This window comes from Lissotriton helveticus, chromosome 10 (assembly GCF_964261635.1).
Source record: "Lissotriton helveticus chromosome 10, aLisHel1.1, whole genome shotgun sequence".
In the NCBI taxonomy this organism is placed as follows: domain Eukaryota; kingdom Metazoa; phylum Chordata; class Amphibia; order Caudata; family Salamandridae; genus Lissotriton; species Lissotriton helveticus.
Window position 1 is genome coordinate 1096701762 of NC_136071.1, and position 24393 is coordinate 1096726154.

Consider the following 24393-nt stretch of genomic DNA (forward strand, 5'->3'; position numbering starts at 1 on the left):
CCCGTTTGAATGATACTGTGTTTTGAATTTTCCTGATGTTTGGAGGTAGTGAGTTCCAGATTCTGGGGGCAGCTCCGGAGAAAGCTCTGTTGTAGGTCTTTATCTTGTGGAAAAAGGCAGGTCGTAATAGGAAGTCTTTTGCACTTCTAGTTGGTCTGTTACCTCCTGATAGCTTAAGTTTCTTAGCTAGGTATCTAGGCATGTTGTAATGAACCGCTTTATGTGTAATACAGGCTATCTTCATTTGAATTCTGGCCTCATAAGGTAGCCAGTTTAGTGCTTTCAGGTGAGGAATTATGTGGTCGAATTTCCTCGTTCCGGAGATGAGTCTAGCCGCAGCGTTGAGGCAGGCTTTTAGTGGGGCTGTGGAAGTTTTCGGAAGGCCAGCTAATGTGGTGCATCCGTATTCGATTCTCGAGATAACAAGAGATTGGATAGCCAGTTTTAGATCCGTTGCTGAGATAAAGGGTTTCATTTTTCTTAGGTAGTTTAAGTGGAAACGGGCGCTCTTAGCCATTGAGTTAATGTGTTCTTTCATGTCGAGGTTTTCATCTAGCGTGATTCCTAGTGATTTGGCTGAATTAACTAGGGTCGGGGTGCAATTTAGCGCCGTCACCAGTTTAGTCCATTCCTTAACTTCAGATTGGCTCCTTGTCGGTGAGATTAGCAGGAATTCTGTTTTCTGGGCGTTTAGTTTCAGATGGTTAATTGTTAACCATCGCAAGGATTCCTTTAGCGTCTGGTTTATTCGGTCAATGTCCTCAAGGGAGGCGATCTTCATGTAAATTTGAGTGTCATCTGCATACATATGATAGGATATCTGTGATTTTTGGAGGATCTCTGTGAGAGGTTCTACATACAAGTTGAATAGATCAGGGGATAACGTTGAGCCTTGAGGAACCCCGATTGTATTGGGGCTTGGGGAAGAGATTGCTTGGTTAACCTGGAATCGCTGGGTCCTGTTCTTTAGAAAAGAACAGAACCATTTCAGTACGTTTCCGGATACGCCCATCCTGTCTTGTAGCCTGGTCATTAGTACTTCGTGTTTTACCGTGTCAAATGCTGCTGACAGGTCGAGAAGAATCAGTAGGCATGTTTGATTTCGGTCTAGGGCCTGAAGGGCGTCATCGACAATATGCAGAATCGCTGTTTCAGTACTGTGTCCTGTTCTGAAGCCAGATTGGCAATCATCAAGAAGCGAGAACTTAGCGATGTGTTGGCTTAATTGGCCCTGCACACATTTCTCAATGAGTTTGGCCAGTAGAGGGATGTTAGTAACTGGTCGATAATTATTTGGATCTGTTGCATCGGCTGTCGGTTTTTTGATGATGGGCACTACCTGACCTGTTTTTAGGCAGTCAGGGAGGCTCCCTTGTGCCAGAGAGGCATTTATTATCTCAGTCCAGATTGGAATTAGAGTGTGGCTGATTTCTTTTACACACTTTCCCGGTAGAGGGTCTTGATAGTGGTTGTTTGGTCTGACTTCCATCAGCGTTTTGGCGATCATTTCTTGGTCATATAATTCAAATGTGTCCCATTTAGCATTGTTTTTTGTTTGGAGACCCTCCGTTGCCATGTTGGCCTCATTTTTCAGTGGGGGAAGGGTCGTAAGGTTAGCTGCAGCATTTGTGAGTTCGATGTCTAGCATTTTAGATTTTTCGGCGAAAAATGAGGAGAATTCTTCGCAGCTTATGGGAGTATTTGTGTTCTCTTGAACCGTTTTGGCTAGTTTGTTTGACTGTTGTTTTAAGATCTGGAAGAGTTTACGAGGTCTGTTTCTGGCATTGTCCAGTTCAGCTCTGAAAAATTCTTTTTTGGAGTCGATAATCTTTTTGTTGTATTCTTTTCTTGTTTTTCTGAGGGCTTTCAGCTCAGGGGATGAGGGATGTTGTCTCCATTTTCTTTCGGCCATTCTCAGTTTGCGCCTGTCCTCGTTCAGAGACTCATTAAACCAAGGATTTTTTGGCTTCTCTGAGACTTTTTTCAGTTTTTGGGGCATGGTGTCGTTGACGATATTTCCGATTGAGGTTATGTAGTGGTCCGTCAGCTCATTGACATTTTGCTTATTGTTGGGTGGCTTCAGGTCTTTCTCACACCTCTCAACCAGTAGTTCCATATTGGCTTCTTTTGTATCTCTGACCAATTTCTTGAGCTTGCGTGGTTGCATGGTCTTTCCCTTTTTCATTGTCGGTATCGCAAATGTTATGATGTGATGGTCCGACCAATCACAAGGGTCTATAGCGAGGATTGATGTCTCTGTGTTTCTTGAAATAATCCAGTCTAAGGTCGCTCCTTGTGTGTGCGTGGGTTGGTTGCATGCTTGTGTAAGTTTTAGCTCACTGAGGAAGTCTTTAAGCGAGTTAACCAGTTTGTCATTGCCGTCATCCCAGTGGAGGTTAAAGTCGCCTAAAAATATGTTAATGGCATCGGAGTTAGAGTTGGTGGTTATGATCTCTATCAGTTGCTCTGTGAATTTTGCGTTCTCTCCTGGTGGGTGGTAGAATGCATGCAAGTTGCAGCTTTGATTGTTTGGCGTTCTCACATTGACACCAAGGTATTCACAGGATTCTAAGGGGTCAGATTGGAATTGGCAGATCTCAATCTCTGAGCGGTGAATGCAAGCTATACCTCCTCCTAAATTCCTTGGTCTGTCTAACCTGACGATGTTATATTGTGGTGGTATTAATAGATCCATGGTAGGCGACGATGATTCATTGAGCCATGTTTCGGTGAGGATGGCCAGGTCAATTTCCTTGTTAATGATGAGGGCGACTATGTCTGATGCATGTTTGGTTGCAGACCGACAGTTAAGTAGTAGGCACTTCAGGGATTCTGTGATTTACCCAGTTCTCCATTATCAGATTCGGCTGACGATAGCTGAATGTGTTGTAGATTTTGGTGAATTGCTAGCCTGTCATTCTTTCTAGACGTTCTATTAGGGTCAATAGGTACTGTTTTGATATTCTCCTCTCTGCCGGGGGCAGTTTGTTCATAAGATCGGAGTAAGGCCAGAGCTTCTTCATTTGACAAGGGCTTGGTCCTGTTAGGTCTGTTGGGTCTGAGTACCAGATTCTGGATGTGTGAAACCTTGGTGTGCGTACTTATCGCCATCTCCCAGATTTTTCCAATTGTCTGTGATATTTTCATCGAGTTTTGTGCCAGGTTTCCTATAAGTTTCTGGAGCTCCTTGACTTCTCTCTGTGTTCGGGTTGGTTTCTTGTGTAAGAGAGATCTGGCTGGAAGTGTATTGCAATTTACTCTACTCCGTGGCAGACTTGATCTCGTTGCCATACATCTTTTCTTGGTATCATTAGTTTGGAATGTTAGAGCTGCTGACTGCCCCCTAGATAGTAACCATCAGAAGATACTCCCGCCGTGAAACATTTATATTAAACTTCAGTTTAACAGGCTTCTTTGCTCATTGCGAGCCGACCCCTGCAACATTGAGATAATAATTGCTGTGAAGTCAGACTGAAAAAAGCTTAAAGAGATTTGGCTACACTCAAGGGCCAATGCTGAAGATTACTAGGGTAAGCTAGTACCCGCCAGTAGATCAAAGAACTTAGAACCAGAAAGAACGAGGACCACACAGAGCAAATAATGCAACTTTACTGAACAAGTGTAGGAAAGTGGAATATTATGTGGTATGGCCAGGTGACCTTATGTAATATCGCAATACCCCAAAGATGGGCCTTGGATTCACTCTTCTAAATCCTTAGCTCACTCCTCCTGGTAGAGTGGCAAAGAGCAGTTGGGCTTTACTAGAGGAACATGTGTTAAGCATTTCAGAGTACCCTCATGGACGATAAGTAATTGACACGATTCGAGAGAATTCCAACACCAATTTATAAAAATAGTTTATTTTTACCTTGATTTAGACATAAAAAACAACAAAATAGCTTACATATAACAGAGTTATGGATTTTCAAAGCAAAATAACATCAGGCAGTAAAATACAGTGAGACTTTACCATTGCTGTTAATGGCAAAAACTATTCGTGGCAATTGGTCACTAGGGGTCGAGTTGCCTTGTGCCCTTGCGGGGTAAAGGAGGTGAGGGTCAGAGGACCAGGCCCCAACGTCCAATTCAGTTTTGCCGAGCCCGTGGAGTTCGGGTGCAGAGTTGTCCTGGCTGTCCTTGGTACTGAACGGGACCCACGGTAAAGCTGCTCTTTTCCACCAAGATAGTGCTGCTGAAAGGAAGATGCACAAACACCAGAGCGTGGTCATTGCTGACGTCAGTCGCAGGTGTTGTAGAATGCCCTTTTAATTCAGCGTCGAGTTAAGGGGCCAGTTATCGGACTGGTGAGCAACAAGCCTTGGTAGTGGTAAAAGTAGCAAAAAGTAACTGACGTCTGGAGGTCCAGGAGAGTACAGTAGTGGCTTGAAACTTCAGGGAAACCAGATTGCAACTCCCACAATGCACTACACCATCTGGTTTTGGGCGATCCCTTGAAGGCCCAATGGCCAGCAATTCTTTGGTTCCTGAGCATCGCTTTACCTGTAGTTTGCAGGGGACTAGTCCCACTAGTCCAAGGAAGCTCGAGGGTGTTTAAGGCTTCTGCATGGGTCCCTCGGCCAGGGAATACCAAGTTTTAGCCAAGGGCGAGGGTCATGGACTCAGTTCCAAGTAGGTTGCCCCTTTTGCTTGGGTGCAGTGGGCAAAGTCCTGTTGGCAACACAGGTCTCCTCTTGGTCCTTCTTTGATGCAAGTAGTTCGTAGTTCAGATCTGAGGTTCTGGTGTCGGTTGGGGGGGCCTTAAATCTTAGATTTAGGGAAGTTAGGGTTATGAGACCTAGTAGCTGATGGGCAGCTAGTCCCAGCAGCTAGTCTGCCCCTGAGCTGACCACATCCGGGGGTGTAGGTCACCTTTTTTTACCCAAAGCCCGATATTTCTGCCCTCCTAAAGATGGCAGAGTCTATTTTATGTGTACAGAACAGGCTGCTCACCCTGGAGCAGCCTTCCTGAAGATATACACCTCCTGCATACCTTGCCTGGGTGCAAGCACGCCTGGGGCAAGGGGAGGGCTCTGTCCTCCTCTGGGGGGCAGCTCAAATGCATATCAGAGGCGGTGCAGCCTTTGAAGCTCACCCCTCTGGTGTGTCACTTCACTAGCCTGCTGGGGAGGAGGGAGGTGTGGCCTCCTTCTTGCCCAGCCTTTGTTTCTCACTCCTGGGAGTGATCACACTGCCCAGCAGGAGGTCCAAATCCTGTCTTGGCGGCAGCAGGCATGGGAAAGTGCATGCTGGTCAGCCAAAGCACAGTGAAGCTGGGGCCACTAAGTGGAAAACTTCTAAGGTGCCACCTGGGTTTATGCCAGCCGTCCCTTGACACCAGATTTGTGTTGGGGAGAAAAGACATGTCATTTGACACCAAACTCCACATATCTAGGTGGTACCATAATGGAGCCAGCATCCCGGGTTTACCTGGGTGCAAGTCCCATGTTGTGCTATGGACCGCATATCACTTGTAGTGTACTTTAATGGTAAAGACACTATAGAGACATAAGCTTGCACTTACATGTCTACACTCTTATACTCCTATTCTTAGTATACTGCACCCTGCATCCTAGGCACCGGTGGTCTTCTCTAGAGGTGACTGATCTATACCAAAAGCAGTGCTTTTGACTGTGCCACACATGGTGAGGTCACAGTCTGGTTCAAGCAATTTGCACTGCTCCTGCAGTCTGCAATGGCAGGCCTGTTGGCAGTAGTTTCCTTTGGTCACCCAGGGTGGCACAAAACTGTGCTGCATCCCTGGGGATCCATTTACCAGCTATGCCCCTGGTACCCTATAGTAGGGACTTATAAGGGGTAACGTCCTTGCCAATTGGGGTTACCAATTTACACAGAACAATTCTGGGAAAAGAGCACTGGCACTGGGGCCTGTTTAGAAGGCTCCAGAGCACTCTTGGAGTCGGAAACCGGCATTTAGTAGTTCAAATGGGGGCAAAAAGTCGGAGAACCGCTGCAGAAAGCCCTGTTTTCTTACAACAGGACTGGATAAGGAACCTAACCCCAAATCTGGAAGCTGAGGAGCACATCCCGCAAATATGCAATGGGCAAAAGAAGCTCAAACAAGTCCACATTACCAACACCTGAAGTAATTGTCAAACAACTGCAGAAACTCAGAGTGCTCAAGAGCAAATTGTGCTCCGGGCTCAAACGGGATTCCACAAGCAGTCTAAAAAATCCCTCCAGTTCTAGACTGAAAAATTAGCAAATTTTTTGATCGAAGTGCTCCAGGAGGAGAAGTCTCTAACTTTTGGAGCAGTTCAATTATACATCCCCTCTTTAAGAGAGAGAAGAGGACCTCTCCATCTAATTACTGTCTGATTCTTCTTTTAGATGTGGAATCAAAGTGCTTTGCAGGCCTGTTGCTCGAAGATCCGAAATCCTGGTCAACAGATATGGAGTTAATCCCCTTGAGCCACACTGGATTTCAACAAGAACAAGGCTGTATCTCTAAGCTGCTGGCACTTTCCATGTTATGGCCCAAGCAGACTGTGCACAGGCACTACTTTACATATGCTTTGTGTTGAATTTCAGAGCTAAAAGAACAGATGATGAAAGGAATACTGAACAAATCAAACATTCACCCCAGTCACAGATCTGGGTTTAATCCATCGTTTTTTTGCTCACCATGCCGTTTCAGTTTGGACCCAGACATATGCAAATCAGTATTGTCCCTGCTCCCCATGGGAACAGCCCAGCCCGAACAGCCAGGCCAGGTCTTCCCTGGACTGGAAACCAGCATCCTGGGACCGGTTTCGAGGTATCATCCCTCATTTTAAGACAGCCTTTGACCAGGTCTCCAGGGGTCACTTATGGAAAATACCACAATCATGGTTCATCCCTCAGAATTTATTAAGGGCAATAGAACTTCTGTACTTCATCACTTGGATAAGGATAAAGTTATCCAGTATTTGGGTGTCTTTCATAGATTCACATGCCTGAATCATTCCCCGTCGTCGAGACGGGAGCCTCCGGTATATAAAAAAGTAATGTCCTAGAGACATACATAGAAAAGAATAGGCCCAAAGGTCTCACCATAGTAGCCTATCCACGTCCTTTTGCAGGAAGGACCAAACAGAGCAGGCCCCAAGGGTCCCACTTTGGTGGCCTATCTGGGTCCTTTTGTAAAAAAGGACCAAATAAAGTAAAACAGCCAATCAGCTACTACCTCCTTCTAGAACCTTCCTGCCAGGAGCCCAAGTCTCTCAGATTTTCTACCGCACGTTGTGCTAGGGAGTCTCCACCTGAGTTCTCCTCAGGAATTTCTCTTTTTTCTTCAAAAAACGAATTTAATTGTCTTCAACAGTTATGTCTGATAGTCAGAAGAAGGGTCTTTTCAGAGCTTGTTCCTCCTGCAGCAAGAAAAGACTTCATGTTGAGGATAAGCATGACAAATGTTTATATTGCCTCTACCCTCACCACCAGGCAAAAGACTGCAAAATATGTCCAACCTTCTCCAACAAGACCCTCAAGGACCGAGAAGGTCGACTTCTGCTGTGGCTCAACAGGCTCAAAACCAAGACTGATGACTTGGTGTCCGAAGGTGAGAGTGTGTCTGGCGCGTCGCATTTTTCCTTGAAGAGGCCAAGGGTTTCTTCCCCTAGCCCCACAGACACCCCTCCTATGAAGACTTCTAAACAGTCCTCAGAGGGCAAGCCATCTGTGTCTGGCAAGGACCTTCCTGTCCCCAGGAAGCAGCCGCTGGTCCCGACGACGACGACAGTGTCGATGGTGCATTCAGCGTAGAAAACTGTCTCGACGTCGACGACGACAGTGTTGACGACGACGGCATCGTCGGCTTCCTCCTCGACGACGAGGACGACGCCTTCATCATCGGCGAGTAGACCTACGCCGTCGACCATCCTGGTCACTCCATCGACGACGAAGATATCGTCGTCGACGACGAGACCCTCGTCGAAGACACCGACGACGACGACGACGCCGTCGACGAGGACTTCTTCGTCGACGAGGATCATCCCGTCGACGGTGGGAAAGCTGTCGACGACGGGTACACCGTCGACGGTGGGGACCTTATCGTCGACGAAAATTACGTCGATGAAAATTCCGTCGTCGCAACCACCGTCGACGACGAGTAAATTACCGTCGACGAAAATACCTGCCATGACACCGTCGACTCCAGCGTCGACGTCTACAGGACCCTGGAAGGAGTCTGCACTCCTATCCCACGCCATGGACGCCTTTCCCCCGCAAGTGAGGCGTGTCATGGTGAAAATTACTAAACGGCCTATTACGCCGTGTCAGACATCGCCCGGTAGGTTACAACAACTACCTCCGGCCTGTATACTACAAGGTCAGGAGTTGGACGAGGACTCCTTTACGCAGGCTACTAGTCCATCAGACCTAGTACTGAAGTGCCAAACCACAGACTAGGAGCCGGAAGAGGAAGAAGACCTTCTACAAAAACAGGTCCAACCTCCATCCCAGACACAGATTACTCCTATGGTGTGTCTCCCCGCATCCATCGTCTCGGACCTACAATTCCTCATAAAGGATTATAAGGAAAGGTTCCCGGAGAAACCCTCTGCGCCTGCACTTCCAGCTGCACAGGCGCCAGCTCCTTCATCCCGCCATAGACCAACTCCCCTGGTCATTGAAAGGACACAGGTACCCATTCAGGACGCTCCCTCATCTGACGAAGTGGAGAGGGAACAGGAGGAAGGGGAAGTCTATGACGACCAGTCGGACCCGGATGCAGACCAGGACTATGTGGCACATTCTCCAGCCTCTCCGGATCCACAGACCTCGGAGTCTCCACCCGCAGACATAGGTGGATTCCACAACATCATTGAGCGGGCAGCCAAGAGGTTCCATATGTCCATGGAAACCCAGGAAACTGAATGCTTCCTTTATGACTTCAAGGAGCCCACTAGGAAGACCACAAGGTCAATCCCAATTATTGACTATATCTGGAAGCAGGGCAAACAAATCATGCAAACTCCTGCTTCTATACAGGTGGTGGTGCCCAGGCTTGATAAGAAATACAAGGCCACCTCCTCGGCACCGGCATGCCTGACAGGTCACCCCAAAGCAGATTCCGTGGTGACTCAAGCGGCGTAGAAGAACTCAGGAAATCCAGCCTCTCCTCTGTTGACGCCACCTGACAAGGAGGGCAGGAAACTGGATGCCGTTGGCAAACGCTTCACTACCACGTCGGCCATGACGGTGAAAGTGGCTAATTCAATTGCCCTACTGGGCCGTTACAATCGCCAACTCTGGGCGGACATTGCACCCTATCTTTCCAATCTGCCGGAGGATCTCAGAGAGGAAGCACATTCACTTCTCTTAGAGGGCCAGACCTCTGCTTCAGAACTCATCGATTGTGCCATTGATGCCGCCATGACTGGTTTCCGGCAACTGGCAGGGGCTGCAGTCCTGAGGCGACAGGGTTGGCTCAAGGCCACCACTTTCCGCCAGGAGGTGCAAACCAGGATATTAGATATGCCTTACGATGGCCAGCACCTGTTTGGTGAACAGATTGATGCGGCCCTCACCATCATTAAAAAGGACACGGACACCGCCAAGGCTTTGGGTACTCTACAATTCCGGACCCAGTCCTTTCGTGGCAACAGGGGAAGAGGCCAACCTACGTACAAAGGTTCCTATCAAAATCGGTCTTCGTACTCATATTCACAGTCCAAGCCGCAATTTCAACAGCGACAACCTCAACAGGGACGACAGTCTTCCTACGGCAAATCCAATTACCGAGGAAAGGGCCAAAAACAACCTGCTGGCAACAGACAATGACTTGTCTCCCCGGCTAGCCCCTCTACCACTGCATTCTTTAAGACTTGGAGGGAAACTGAAATACTTCCTACAAAATTGGCAAACTATAACAACAGATCGGGGGGGTACTCCAACTCATTCGATTTGGACATTCCCTAGAATTCACCTCTATTCCCCCAACAACACCACCGTGCCAACGATCACACAGGCACCTACGATTACTTCTTCAGGAAATAGCTTCCATGCTGCAGAAGGGAGCGATAGAGAGAGTTCCACGGGTCCACAAGGGACAAGGTTTCTACTCTCACTTCTTCCTAATCCACCAAAAAGGAAAGAAGTGGCGACCAATCCTGGATCTCAGGGCTCTCAACGTCTTCCTAAAGAAACAATTGTTTCGTATGGTGACTCTGCAAGAAATACTTGGTCTTCTGGAGAAAGGGGACTACATGACGTCCTTAGACCTTCAGGACGCCTACTACCATATACCTATTCTCAAAGGGCACAGGAAGTTCCTCAGGTTTGCGGTGGCAGGACAGCACTACCAATTTCGTGTCCTTCCATTTGGCCTCAAATCGGCCCCGAGGATATTTACCAAATGCCAAATGCCTATCACCCGTGACAGCATTTCTTCGTCAGCAAGGCCACCAGGTGTTTCCATACCTGGACGACTGGTTGGTGAAGGCACCAACAGCGGCCGCCGCAGCCTCATCCTCCAGCGCCTGTCTGGATATTTTCCACCGCCTGGTACTGACCCTCAACAACTCAAGTCGACTCTGGAACCCACCAAGGTCATCACGTTCCTTGGAGCGACTCTGGACACGGAGCGTGTCAAGGCTTTCCCCTCTCAGGAGAGAAAAATCAAACTCATCTCTTTGGCCAAGGCAGTGGCTTCGCGGAAGACTCTTCCGGTCCGCACGTTCAAGTCCCTCCTGGGCATGATGTCTTCATGCATACTGCTCATTCCCCACTGCCGCCTGAAAATGCGTCCACTCCAGGAGGCACTGACAAAGCAATGGACCCAAGCCACAGGCTCTTTCGAGGACCGCATACGAGTCACTCGACCCATTATCAACCACTTGCAATGGTGGACGTCCCTCCACCATCTGTCAAAGGGTCTACCGTTCCTGCTCCCAGCAGAACCACACGTAATAACTACGGATGCGTCCCTGGAAGGTTGGGGAGCAGTCCTCCAGGGACTCCAGATCAACGGCAAATGGACGACACAGGAAACCAAGCTCCATATCAATCTGTTGGAGTTACGAGCGGTCTTCCTGGCTCTACAGGCGTTTCTTCCACGCATTCGTCACTCCCCAGTGCTCGTCAGGACGGACAACACCACGACGATGCACTACCTGAACAAACAGGGGGGTACGCGTTCGATCTCGTTATCTCGAGAATCGCAAAAAATCTGGAACTGGCTTTCGTTGAAAGCAAAGTACGTCCCGGGCAAGGACAACGACTTGGCGGACGCACTGAGCAGGGAGAGGTCTCCTTCCCACGAATGGGAACTGGACATGGAGGTGCTGGACCGTATCTTCGAGGAGTGGGGCACCCCGACCATAGACCTCTTTGCCACCAGAGAGAACGCCAAATGCCCAAGCTTCGCAAGCAGGCATCACCACTCAGGAACCCTCGGGAATGCATTTTCCATCGCATGGCGCAACGTCTTTGCGTACGCCTTTCCGCCATTCCCACTGATACCCAGGGTTCTCAGGAAGATGAAAGCGGAACCCTGCACTCTGATCCTCATTGCTCCGTCCTGGCCGAGGCAGCACTGGTTCACGGAGCTTCATCGCCTCTCTGCCCGGCCCCCTCTTCGCCTGCAGCAGTTTCTGGCCTTGATCTCGATGTCCCAAGGGCAGGTTCTACACCCGAACCTGAGCTCTCTGAAGTTGTCAGCCTGGCTCCTGAATACCGCGAATTCAGCCACCTGAGCATCCCGCAGGATTGCAGAGATGTCCTTGCGAAAGCTAGAGCTGTCAGCACTAACAAAACCTACTCACTGAAATGGAAGCGTTTCTGTTCCTGGTGTGTGGATCATGGCTTGCACCCCTTCCATGCCACTCCACAGCAGCTGCTGCCATACTTGTTGCATCTTGCGCAATCAGGCCTTGCACATGCATCCATCAAAGTGCATCTAGCGGCGATTTCAAGGTTCACAAGGACGGCTACGGGCCCATCTTTGTGGGCGAACAGGCTCATCAAACAATTCCTAAAAGGCCTATTCAGGTCCTTACCACGACCAATTCCTCCATCGTGGCACCTCAATGTGGTTCTTCATCAACTAATGAAGCATCCCTTCGAACCCATCCATAAGGCAGAGATCAAGTTCCTCTCTTGGAAAACGGCCCTCCTCCTGGCGCTAACCTCTGCCAGAAGGGTCAGTGAATTGCAGGCTCTATCCATCCAGGATCCTTTTCTTCAATTCAGGGAAGACAGAGTCATTCTGCGGACTAACCCTCGCTTCATTCCAAAAGTCCCCTCGGACTTTCATCTTAACGAACCAGTGGTGCTTCGATCGTTCTTTCCGAATCCTACCACGGCAGCCGAAAGAACTCTACATTCTCTAGATCTAAAGAGATGTCTCAAATTCTACATCGATAAGACACAACACTTTCGAAAGTCATCCCAGCTCTTTATTGCCTTTAGTAGACCACGGCTGGGCATGCCCCTGACGAAGCAGAGTATCTCAAGATGGATCTCTTCTGCGATCACCTTTTGTCACGACAAGGCCGGACGGCCTTTAGACTCACGAGTCAAAGCTCATTCGACTAGAGCCATGTCCACGTCTGCGGCGCTATTCGCTGGAGTGCCGATATTGGACATCTGCAGAGCGGCGACATGGAAGTCCCCGCACACCTTCACCAGGCACTACTGCCTGGATACTGAGCTGATGAAGGATGCAGCAGTGGGCCGAGCAGTGCTTCGCCATCTATTCCAGTAAGGTGAGCCCTACTACATCCCTCCATCCTTTACTGGTATGCACATTCTCTTACTGTATTTATGTCATTGCATTTGTGCTTGATAGTCATGTGATATGTATTATCTACATAATCATACCTGATATTCATACAGAATGTGCATAATGTATTGCTCGCTACTCTGATTCAGGCATGTGAATCTATGAAAGACACCCAAATACTGGATAAGAAATGCGTTACTTACCTGTAACTGCAGTTATCCAGTATTAGTGTCTTTCATAGATTCACATGCACCCTCCCGCCTCCCCTGGCGGGGCTCACCTTTCTCTCTAATGAGTTTACGCCTAACTAGCTTGGTGCGTACGAAAATCTGAGAGACTTGGGCTCCTGGCAGGAAGGTTCTAGAAGGAGGTAGTAGCTGATTGGCTGTTTTACTTTATTTGGTCCTTTTTTACAAAAGGACCCAGATAGGCCACCAAAGTGGGACCCTTGGGGCCTGCTCTGTTTGGTCCTTCCTGCAAAAGGACGTGGATAGGCTACTAAGGTGAGACCTTTGGGCCTATTCTTTTTTATGTATGTCTCTAGGACATTACTTTTTTATATACCGGAGGCTCCCGTCTCGACGACGGGGAATGATTCAGGCATGTGAATCTATGAAAGACACTAATACTGGATAACTGCAGTTACAGGTAAGTAACGCATTTCTTAGGTAACTGCAACTATGTGTCCAGGAAGGTCAATACAACAGCAGGGTTCAAACAAGGCTGTGTCTTGGGCCCCATGCTATTCAACCTTTACAGATCAGATCTCATATCCGCAATAGACCTTGTAAATTCACATCTACCAAAATTGGGGGGAAAAACGCTATCCAGCCTCTTGTACGACCTGGTCGTGTTAAGTAAAACAAAAGTGGGCCTCCAGCGACTAATAAATAAGTTAGAGGAACATACCAACTCAAATGGTTTGGAAGTGAATACGACAAAAAACAAAAGAAGTCGTCCGTGTCAAGAGGATAAACAAAAGACATTCCTGCCATTGGAGAAATGAGAGCCTTGAAACAGTGTCTGAGTCTGGATTGATGCAATAGGAAAGCAGTCAATCAGAAAGAGCCCATGCCCTACAATGTGCTTTTACAACTGCTTCTAAACATCTACGGGGCTCCAGCTTGGATTCAATACTTCAGATTTTAAGGGCGAAGCTACTGCCCACAATAAGATATGGGAGCGAAATCCTGATGGGGAAGGATGGTGGCCTCTTGAACATTTTGGTGGCCAAAACATATAGATTAGGTTTTCATCTTCTTAGGACAGCTTCTCCAGCACAAATACACCTGGGGTTGGCCTACCAAACTAAGTGATAGGCACACAACAAGCATTTCTCACGCTTTGCCATAAACTAAGAGCCTCTAGATTAGACACATTGAACAATCTTAACTGGCCAGAAATCGAACCCTGCCCAAGCAGTTCACTACACCGTCAGTTCATGGAAACATCCATGGACACTTTCCAGGCAAGGGATTTATGGAACTAGCAGGTGTCGCAGGCAGCATCTAAAAAATGTGTTTCCAAATGTGCTTACAAGGTTAGCAAATTAGAAGACAAGAACACTCTAGCACAGTGCAGGCACGCCTGGATGGTGTTAAACTCATACAATGCAAAAGGCTACCTACCAGTCGTTTTTAAGCACAATCTACTCGAAGTACATCAAACTGAAGTTTATGCAGTATCAATTTGGTACGTTTCCATTATTGGACTTCCTACACACGTGACTTACCCAGCCCACAGCCTCCACCTGTCGGCTGTGCGAGACCGCAAAGAAACGCATATAGTTTGTTTGTGCCCAGCCCTCCTCCGAGAGCGCAGACCTCTCGTGTAGAGCCTTTAACACTCTTAATGTGCAGTCTTGCAGACAGGCTATTATGGCGGAAATTAAACCGGCCAAGCTCAGTTGAACATCGGGCTGGTAAAGCTTTTATTGAAGTTCAGTGAAATCTCCATATATAATATAATGGACACTTGTCTTAAATCATTTATTTGGTCAAACTTGAATTATACATTACATTTTAATGACACCCAGTTATATAACTATTTACAACATTCACTTTCTTACTAATTGTGACTTTATATTTTTTAAGTCGTAGGTAATTGGTAAGTAATGCATGTGAATAAATCTTTGTATGGTTGATATCTTGGCAAAAACATAATACATATAAAACTTCTCTAGGACTACTACACACTTAAAATCACAATATGTCAGAGTGCGAATCCTTGCAGGACATGCTTATCAAACATTACATAAATATTCTCTTGTTGAGAGTGTAAAATCACAGTTTGCCGCACCGGATAGTGGTTGTTATTAACAACCACTATCCGGTGCGGCAAACTGTGATATGGAGCTACATAACTGGGCGCTGTTAAAAATGGTAATTCTTGCAGAACATAATTATCTATTATTCACTGTCCGAGGTTAAATCTCTTTCGGAAAGTCTGTTTCTCGGACTAGTGAAATGGATATTCTTTGCTTCCAAAATTCTCTCTTTGTCAGGTACGATAGATGACAGGGTAATAAGGATTTGTAGGTGCTGACCAAAAATGCTTTCTTGATGCAAAGCTCTCGATTGGTCTCTAGTTCTGTTTGCTAACAAGCCTGTGGTTCCTCTGAGTATGTTTATTAAAAAATTACATGGTTTGTTCCTTAGCACGTTTCCTAAAATGTTTTCTATCACTGAAATATTTTTCAATTGTGCAGAAGTAAAAAGCATGCTTTTGGAAACGTGCCTACTTGGCTAGTTAATTTTATAATATAAATAAACATCCCTTTTTGGTCAGACATGTTTTATGTTCATTCAAAACTAGCCCTGCACTTTGCTTTAGTATGTTTACCACATGTGTGCTATTCAAAAAGAGCTGCGCTATCCCATTATAATTTGGGTTCAGGTTGAATGGTATTTTTTTTAACACCATATTTATTCATATTTATTTTTGGGAAATGTATTTATTTTACATTTTGTTGAATATTGTAGCTAAAATTAGAATATTTCAGCATTTGGCTAATATCTGTACACTCATGCCTGATAGGTCTCACTCAATGCTATTAATATCTACAGATGACAAATCAGTAGACCTAGATCAAAATAGGCACATTTTTATAAAACCCTTGTGCAACTTTACCTGTAAATCCTTACAGCTGTTGGAGTGTTAGAATTACTCAAGTGCAACCCAATGTCCGTTTTTATCCATATTAAAAAGTAAATCCAGAGAACAAAACAGATTTTCTATCTGTATTAATGTGTACCAATCCATAATGAAGAAAAACTGTGAGTCTTAATTATGATCCCATGACCAATTTTGATCTGAACCGAATCTGCCTCCATGATTGGTTCCCAAGGTGTGAGTTTTTTTTATGTACAAGAAAAGCACTCCATTTGCTGTAGTATCCAAGGCAAATACTGTACATTTTTATTGGGAAATTCAGACTCTACTATACCCGCCATCCTAAAGATCTAAGCCCTGAGATTCTTCTGTCTACTTATCCCGCTGCATTCAGCACCACAAGGTAATGCAACAAAACCAAGAACAGGAATAAAAACTAGGACACGCACACCTAGCCAGACATTTGTATGGGTCTGGCTTGAGAGCAGATCGATTACCAGACAGTTATGTGATCCTCACCAGAGAGGTGATTTGGCTCCACCCCATGCTGGGATCCAGGAGTACATGTTCTGATAGTGTGCCTCCACTGAAAAGTGCCTGCACCCCACACAGCTGTGATTATTTCGTGTAATTATCCAGCTGCCTGAAGTTTAATGTCAGGGCACACAAATGACATTGCAGTGCTATCAAAGTGTCTTAGATTACTAGATAGTTGGTGGTGTTTTTCTCTGGCAGCAGCACAGATGGGAGGAGGGCAGTCCTTAACCTACATGGATGTTTAGGTCTGACTTGACCGTGCATTCATAGGCAAAGCCTATTGGCATTGCCAATGCTTGTTGCATCTGTTTGTTACCCGAGAATTACACATACTCACCAGTTACTTCTCAATTGTGTTCCTGAGTCGAGTAACCAAGCATAAATTATAAATTGCTGCATTTACACAAAGCTCAAACTACCAAAGGGACCTACCCCATTCCTTAGGCCCCCCACCCCACGCCTGGCTTTTTTACTCAACGTTCCCCCTCTCTCACCATACTTTCAAAAACTTGATATGTGGAAGGAGAGAATGACAACCTCCCTCAAAGGCTTCCCATGTGCCTGCCTTGCGAAAAAACACCTTTCTCATTTACAATTTGAGACCCCAACTTTGCTTCATCTTCAGAACACTTGGTTTGTTCAGTTTCATGCATGCCCCTGGATCTGTACTCTTAGGTTGTGATGATTTGTCCGTTTTCAGCATATTCCCCTTTCCTATTTGCCTTCTTCCATTTGTCCTCACCTCTGTTTCTATTTTCTTTTAAATCCCCTCTGTTTCCCCTTCACCCACAAGGTCTCCCATGTCTGCTCTGTCCTCGATTTGTCATGGTTAGTTTATTGAAAACCACCACACACAGGTGCCTTCCTGTAGCAGTTCTCATTTTCTCTCAGCCATGTTGAGGGATCTGTGTTTTCTATCTGGCATATGCCAATGTGAGGAAACGTTGAAAGAGCTGTTTTTTCCCCTTAACCTCTGTCTCATTCTCCTTGCTTAATTTCCACTGGGAGCCCCCTGCTTCTTTACATAGTTAGTAAAGGTTCCTCATTATAACCCTGCAGGATCTACCCAAGTTATATCTTCTGAGCTTAGTCCAAGGAAGTACTCAAACTAACCTCACCCTGCTCTACATCAGCACTGCAAACCTCAGGACGCCCTTGCCAAGCCTGCACTCTAGAAGACGGCATCTTCCGTATGTTAAAATTGAGCTCAAAATGCTAGTGGCAGCAAATAAGTTAGTTCTCCAGGTGCATTACAGGGGATTGCCTTTTGAAAGTACATCCCAAGTAGGCCACCACTTTTTCTCTATTTTGTATTTATTTTTCTGTTTAACCCCTTCAGTGCGGCGCACGTTCAGCGGACGTCGCGTGCACTACCTCGGTAGTGCTGCGCACGTCCGCTGAACGTTCCGGCCCCGCCCGTGCAATAGAACGTTCCGCACCAGCGCGTAACGTTCGGCGCAGCGGAGGGGTTAAAGTGAATGTCAGTTTAATGCGAGAGTAGGCATGTCACGTCACGCAGAGTTTTCTTGTCCAGTCTGTGTATTCAGCTCTTGTGTTTAATGTTGCACATGCATGAGTGTCCTGTTATTGAACTGATGTGTATGGGATTTACAGGATAGATTTGGTGAGGGAGGTGCACGCAAAGTTTTCTGAATGTTGTACAGAAGTGTATTCCTTCTGTGTGGAAGAAACAAACTGATCTTGGATCCTATGTGTGGAGCACATTTGCGTTGTTCAGCTGACATGAACGTTTCTTTGCTAAGCCTATGTTAGTAGAATAGGCAAATGGCCACAATGTGCACAGATGTTTATTCCAGGGTGTGACTAAAAGCTTGTCAGGGATTCGAGGGATGGGGTACTCTCAAAGGGTCCGAGTTGATGGAGGATTAACACCGGGCCCTTAGTTAACCCCCGAGACTAGAGCAATGACTTCCTGGAGGAGTGAAACATCTGAGGAAAACAGAGGTCTCCACTTGCAGAGACAGGAGAGCTTTAAGGGAATTCCGAGTCAATTTTGGTTAACGAGATTACAGAGCATATTTGACCCACCTACAAATACTTTACTTTTTAAATTGATTTCCCATTTTGAGAATTCTTACAACTAGTCTAAGTGTGTGGATTGTTTGAACCTTTAATAGCAGAGAGACCTGGCATGGATAGACTTTGAATTGTACAGCATCAATATCCTGAATGCTCCTTCTTGACTAAAAAACACCTTTCTGGCACGTCCTGTTTCGATTCTAAATGCCCCACTGAAAATGTGTTTTTTTTAATGTCAAAATTTGCGAAGTAGCCTTCTCAAACTCTTTTTATCATTGGTAAATGCTTAATTCTGTTGTGTTTATTTGTGGATTATATGTTTAAATCTTGCTAATTCCCCTCGTGGTCTTTAGTAACTGTATTTGTGTGAGTGTCAGTTGGGAACATTTTACGAAATGATCATTTCTTGCAAGCTTACCTCCCAGAAGGGTTAATTTCACGAATTTATACCAGTCTTTTGGAAAAAATCCACTAACCGATATGCCTCTCACAAGCCTACACATAACTATAATCACACAATGTGCCAACAGGATAAAGTCCAGTTATTCCAGTGTGGTCGGTTACATGAATTTACTAACTAGTTTATTTTTGTCATTCTTTTTGCAGACGGTTACTTGGAATCATTACCAAAAAGGATGTATTAAAACACATTGCACAGATGGCCAATCAAGACCCAGACTCCATACTCTTCAATTGAATCGAATGTGGCACTTTAGTTATTTGTGCAAAAACCCCTCCAACAAACTTTGTAAATAGGCAATGGATTGCCAGCGTACATTTTTAATAACAGGGCTATCACTGCGGTTACAGGAACTCTGGAATGAGCTGAAGTTAATCATGTGTCGGGGAAATTAAAATTTCCCCCTTGTTTCTACTTGGTAACCAATTGCACTACATAATCTGTGGAAGTTAATCTTCTCTGTTGAAGAACATATTTTGCTATTGTTATTGCTTTTGTGAAGTTTCAACAATGCAACAATTTCATGAAGGAGTAAAGAAAAAAACACATGGCGGACTATCTCTTGGTTTTGCATACTTTTTCATAAATTTGAGATATTGAGTGAATTTTGTATGGGTGGATGATGCAAACAGGGGCAAGAGGCATGCATTGAGAAAGTAGTCAAATATTTGAGCAAGGGGACAGATTTTGAAATAGAAATCCTGCTTTGCTGAAAAGTATTTTATCGTTGCCAGACCTGTGTTCTTGTATCACCATTATCTCAGCCATTGAAAAATACCCTTCCCCCTATGTCTGTGACAGTGCCTGTCACACGAGTCTGCATCGTATGTTGGTGCTTTATCAAGGTAAACAAAAGGCACAAAGGCATCATGCTTCTGCCATATCCGCATTTTTCATCATGTACTGCTGTAAATCACATGCTGTGCACACAACTGCCATCTAGTATTCGATTTGGCCCAATACACCTTGTTTTTCTTTTAAGAAGGGCTTCATTTTTTCAGTAAATTGTGGTAGTTCCCCAGAAACCCACAACACATACTCCTCCGCCATATGATTTTTTCTACCATCTGTTTTGAAGAGTCATCGACTGTTCTGTCAGCAGCTTTGCATTAAAAGATTTTTCGACATCGGAGAACTTGATGCACCATCAATTTCCCATGTGACACAAAACATAATGTTTAGGGCGGGATCGGGCTGAAGGAACAAGGGCCAGGTTTATAAGAATTACCTTTTTTGGGTTGGTGATGAAGAATACTCTGTCTACATTTTGCCCTGCTTTAATAGCAAATTCTGATGTTTGACTTAACACGAGGTCTGTAGCCTACATTTTTTAAGCGACCACAACAAAAGTGTGCCAGGCCTTTCAGCCATTTGGGGCAGAAGATAGATTCTGTATCCTGCCATGCATTGACAAGACTACTGATTTCATGACCAGTGCTGTTCCTGAAGACATCAAGGGCTTAAGAGTCAGACGACAATCAAAGGGAACCATACAGTAGATCAGAAGGTCAACTTGGAGTGCCCATGGTCTCTAAGGTTTCCGATGCCAGAGGCCACTTACCACCACAGACCACACCCAAGTATAATCCTTCAACGCAGGGTTCCGACCTCCATATCCATTGGCACTGACAGCTGTGTCCTCTAGAGTTCAACCCTGGTGATCTATGGAGGATCAAGTATTGGTCTTGAGAGGAGACTCCGGTCCAAACTAAGGAATCACCTCATAACCAGTTCCGTACCCTATAAGAGGAGCTTTTTTGAACAAAATGCTCTACCTCCCAAAATAGTCGTAGCAGATTGCCTAATGCACCCACAGAAGAGAGTTGGCACCAGCAAGCTACTTCGGGGGAGGAACCGTGATGCTGAGATATGGCTTGAAGCCAGGAATACCCAAAAAGTTGGTGAAGTTGAAAAAGGCTTAGATGTTGAAATAGATTTTGGAGCCAAAACAGACACATGAAGAGGAATTAGATTGAGCACTGTCACCTCTGCCGAATGATCTCCAACTGACCATTTAAATTAATCTTGATACAGGACACTAGTCTAATACCCCATACTGCCATATCCAGAACAAATAGATGTAGGGCATCAGGATGATGTGTTGCTCTAGTATATGATAACCCCCCAGGATGATGATCCTTTAAAAGCCATCCTGACTGATAAAATGTCTGCAGATAATGCAGTAATCCTCAAGGTAGCACACCAACATATCGTTCCATGAAGACAACTGTCATATAGAACCTCTCCCAGTAACATAGGACTGACCAACATTTACTACTTAATACTTGTGCTTAATACTTGTGTTCCACGGAAAATTTCAAAGATCCAATGAAACTTGAGTGGTCACACCATGAGTAAAGAACATCCCAACCTGCCTCGCATGACCTATTGTTCATCAAAGAACATATTCATCCAGACTCCTTGGTGTTGCATACAGCAAGGATAAGAGTCTTTATGCAAGGGATTGGTCTATGCAGGGTAAAGAGGGTGAGCTTGATGTGTGGGTTAAATGAGTGGCAGCTGCCATGCAGCAGTGCACGGACAACTCTCTTGCTCTCCTAGCCAGATATGACAGGCACTAGTGGAAGGAGATGGAAGACATTTAACAACATTTTCCAGGTTTTCAATGGAAACTTGCTCTAGAAATTGCCAAGTAAGGCAAAGTTAGCTCCCATGTTAGTATATGTTGGATGACGCTGATACAGCTTCCTGGCATGTTAAAACAGGTGTGCTCAGACATCAGGCATTTTAAAGTTCCACCAGGAGGTCCAGCAACATCTTACCCGTACCCGGCGACCACTCCACGCCGCAACCGAGCAGTGACAGATAGCCACTGCCTTACAGACGACATTACCCGTCCGTCTGCCCTTCTCCCAACTGTGGATTTGAGACGATTTTCTCTAAAACCAGCAATTGAATCGGTTCCTTCGGAAACACGAAAACCCGATTTGTGACCGGATTGGAAGTATCACCGGTCCTCTGATACCGCTGTGTCTCACTTGAGATCAGCCCTGAAGAGTCACGGTTAACTATCCGTGACGAAACACGTGTCGGTTGGTACCTTTCCCTGGTTGCTCTCCTTTTGATAGGAGCAACAGGAGTGATAAGGAATAAAACTCTTTTGCAACAAAACAATCTTATCTCTCTTTTGCTAGAACATGTGATACACTTCACAACAATTTACACTTCTTATGTGTGCTCTGGACCTGGCTTGAACATCTTAATACACTTCCTTTCGATGGTACGTGCCTGTTCAGGTCACAAGTGGATGAGGTATTGGAGAAGATAAATAAGTACATTGAGGATGTCAAGGCTATGGGCATCTTAATCCCGCACCAGATAACTTTTTATCTTTGGGGCCAGCCAAGGCCTCCTTCTAGGTGGGCGGTGGGCGGTGGGCGGGAACAGCCAGCTCACACCAGTGCACACCAGCCGTTCACAACAAAAAGCTAGAACACCATGAAAATGCCTGTTCTTTTGTGGATCCTTCCGAGTCACTGGTAGCCTTGACCCATAAGTGCCAGTGGCAGTGCACTTCTGCGACAAAAGGTGGCTCTCCTTGCAGGCTCTCTGATCATGACACGCGAGGGGGAGGCTGAGGTGTTATATTCCTTAATGGCAGGACATAATCTCAAACAACTGCTATATTTCTGGCATCAACTTCAAGATGATCACACTTCCAGAGGTAACTACACTCCTTCAGCATGAGGATTAAATGACAACACTTAACCTCGCGGGCGCCTACTTCCCCATTCCAGTACACCCAGGGGATTTCCAGTAAATTAAATTTGTGGTAAGTGGAATACATTATTTGTTCAAACTTGTCCCTTCTGGTTACTTGGCCCTATGAGTGTCTAGTGCTGGTAGAGGTGAATCTCAATCGCAGAATAGATGCGTCCTTATCTAGATGATTAATTGGTAAAAGAGCATCTTAGTGTCTTACTAACATACACAAGCTATTTCTTTTATTTATTAAGCTTGACACTCCATCCAAAACAATTGTGCATTCATTCCCATTGCGTTCAGAACGTTTCGGTGCCACTTGAAATTCAGCAGTAGCTAAAACTAATCCCACACTAGAGTTTCATAGCGTTCTAGAGTTCACTCCCCTACTAGCAGGCATAGCATACTCCGATGGTAGAAATGGAAAACCAGAGATTAATACAAAGAGCTGAGACAATGCTAAGCCAGGTTTGGCTCTAAGATTAAAAGAGCATAGCCAGCAAAAATAGTCTTGTGAATATACTATTGTGTTCTCCTGTTCTCTCTATCCATCTTGCTATCTGTTTCATATTTCTTCTTCTTTACATCTCTTGTGATCTCTCGCTCTCTACCCCGTCTTTCTCCTTTATTCTCAATTTCTCCTTGTACGTTTTGGTTCGATTTCTTTTTGTTCCCTTGCTTTCTCCCTTCATCTCTTTATCCCTCTTCCAGTATATCTCACTTTCTTACGTTCCCGATGCCTCATTACTAACCCTGGGCGTAGTTCGCGTAGTTGCGCTACGCGAAGTGCACTTCGCGAGATATGCGTAGCGCTACGCAAACTGCGTAGTGTGCTGTTCGCGATGATTGCACAGTGCCGGATGCTTGTCCACACTGTGCAATCATTGAAAATGGCATCTCGCACAGTGCGAGCTGTCGTTTTCTGCCACTCGAGTAGATTGTTACTCGAGCGACAGCTTTCTCAACGTGGACTGGTAGTTTCTCATCGCGGTTGGTCGTGAGCATTCGCGACCACTCGCAATGAGAAACCTGACATCCCCGTGTTGAGAATCTCGCCGGGAGGTTTATTTTCCGCGATCGCCAACTTGATGTTGCTGATCGCGAACGAGGAAAAAGTCTCGCCTGGATGTCATTTTGCTCGCTCGCGGTCGCCAACTTGACGTTGAGGACCGCCAGCGAGCAAAAAATGCCAACTACGCTACGCGATTTTGCCCTGTGCTACGTGCAATTCGCGAAGCGCAAAGTAGCACAAACTACACAAACTTCGTGAGCGTAGCATAGTTGGCCGCCCAGGGTTACTCACTAGCTCTTTCTGCCTCACTCCTTCTCCTTCTGTCTTTCTTGCTCTCTCTTCTTCTGTTTCCTGTCAACGAGGTTATCAGCCCTGTAAGAAAATGGTTATTTGTTGGGAGGGCTGGGAGTTCTCAAGTAATAAGTGTGCAACCTGTCATCTACTGGGAGCCAAGTACCCCTTTGTAGCGTTTCATTCTCTGAGGTTAGTGAAGCAGAGCCGTCCAAGTCTACTCTGGAGACGTGGTGTGGGCTAGTACCCCAGTCCACAGGTATGCACCAAACACCCAATACATCATTGTCCAGTCAATGCTGTTACTTATGAAAAAGAAAAGTACTATCTTCTGCACACACTACTCAATACTACCTATTAGTTTACTAATACATACATACATGAGGGCAGTTGAAATACCCTTGGTGACACCCTCTTAGCAGTTCAGACCCCTAGCAAGCCCCAAACTCTAAAACCACAATACATCCAACACATACTAGATACAATTTAATGAGGGTG

At 45.8% G+C, this 24393-nt stretch overlaps 1 protein-coding gene across 4 annotated transcripts in view; it reads left to right on the forward strand.

Moving 5' to 3' along the window:
• Positions 1-19427, forward strand: part of CLCN5 (chloride voltage-gated channel 5) — a 393445-nt gene extending 374018 nt beyond the window's left edge. For all 4 annotated transcript variants that reach the window (XM_078663825.1, XM_078663826.1, XM_078663827.1 and 1 more), the window contains one exon: positions 19016-19427. In XM_078663825.1, coding sequence (XP_078519951.1) covers positions 19016-19106 — 91 coding nt within the window. In that variant the 3' untranslated portion in view covers positions 19107-19427. The remainder of the gene's footprint in view (positions 1-19015) is intronic.
• Positions 19428-24393: the final 4966 nt, after the last annotated feature.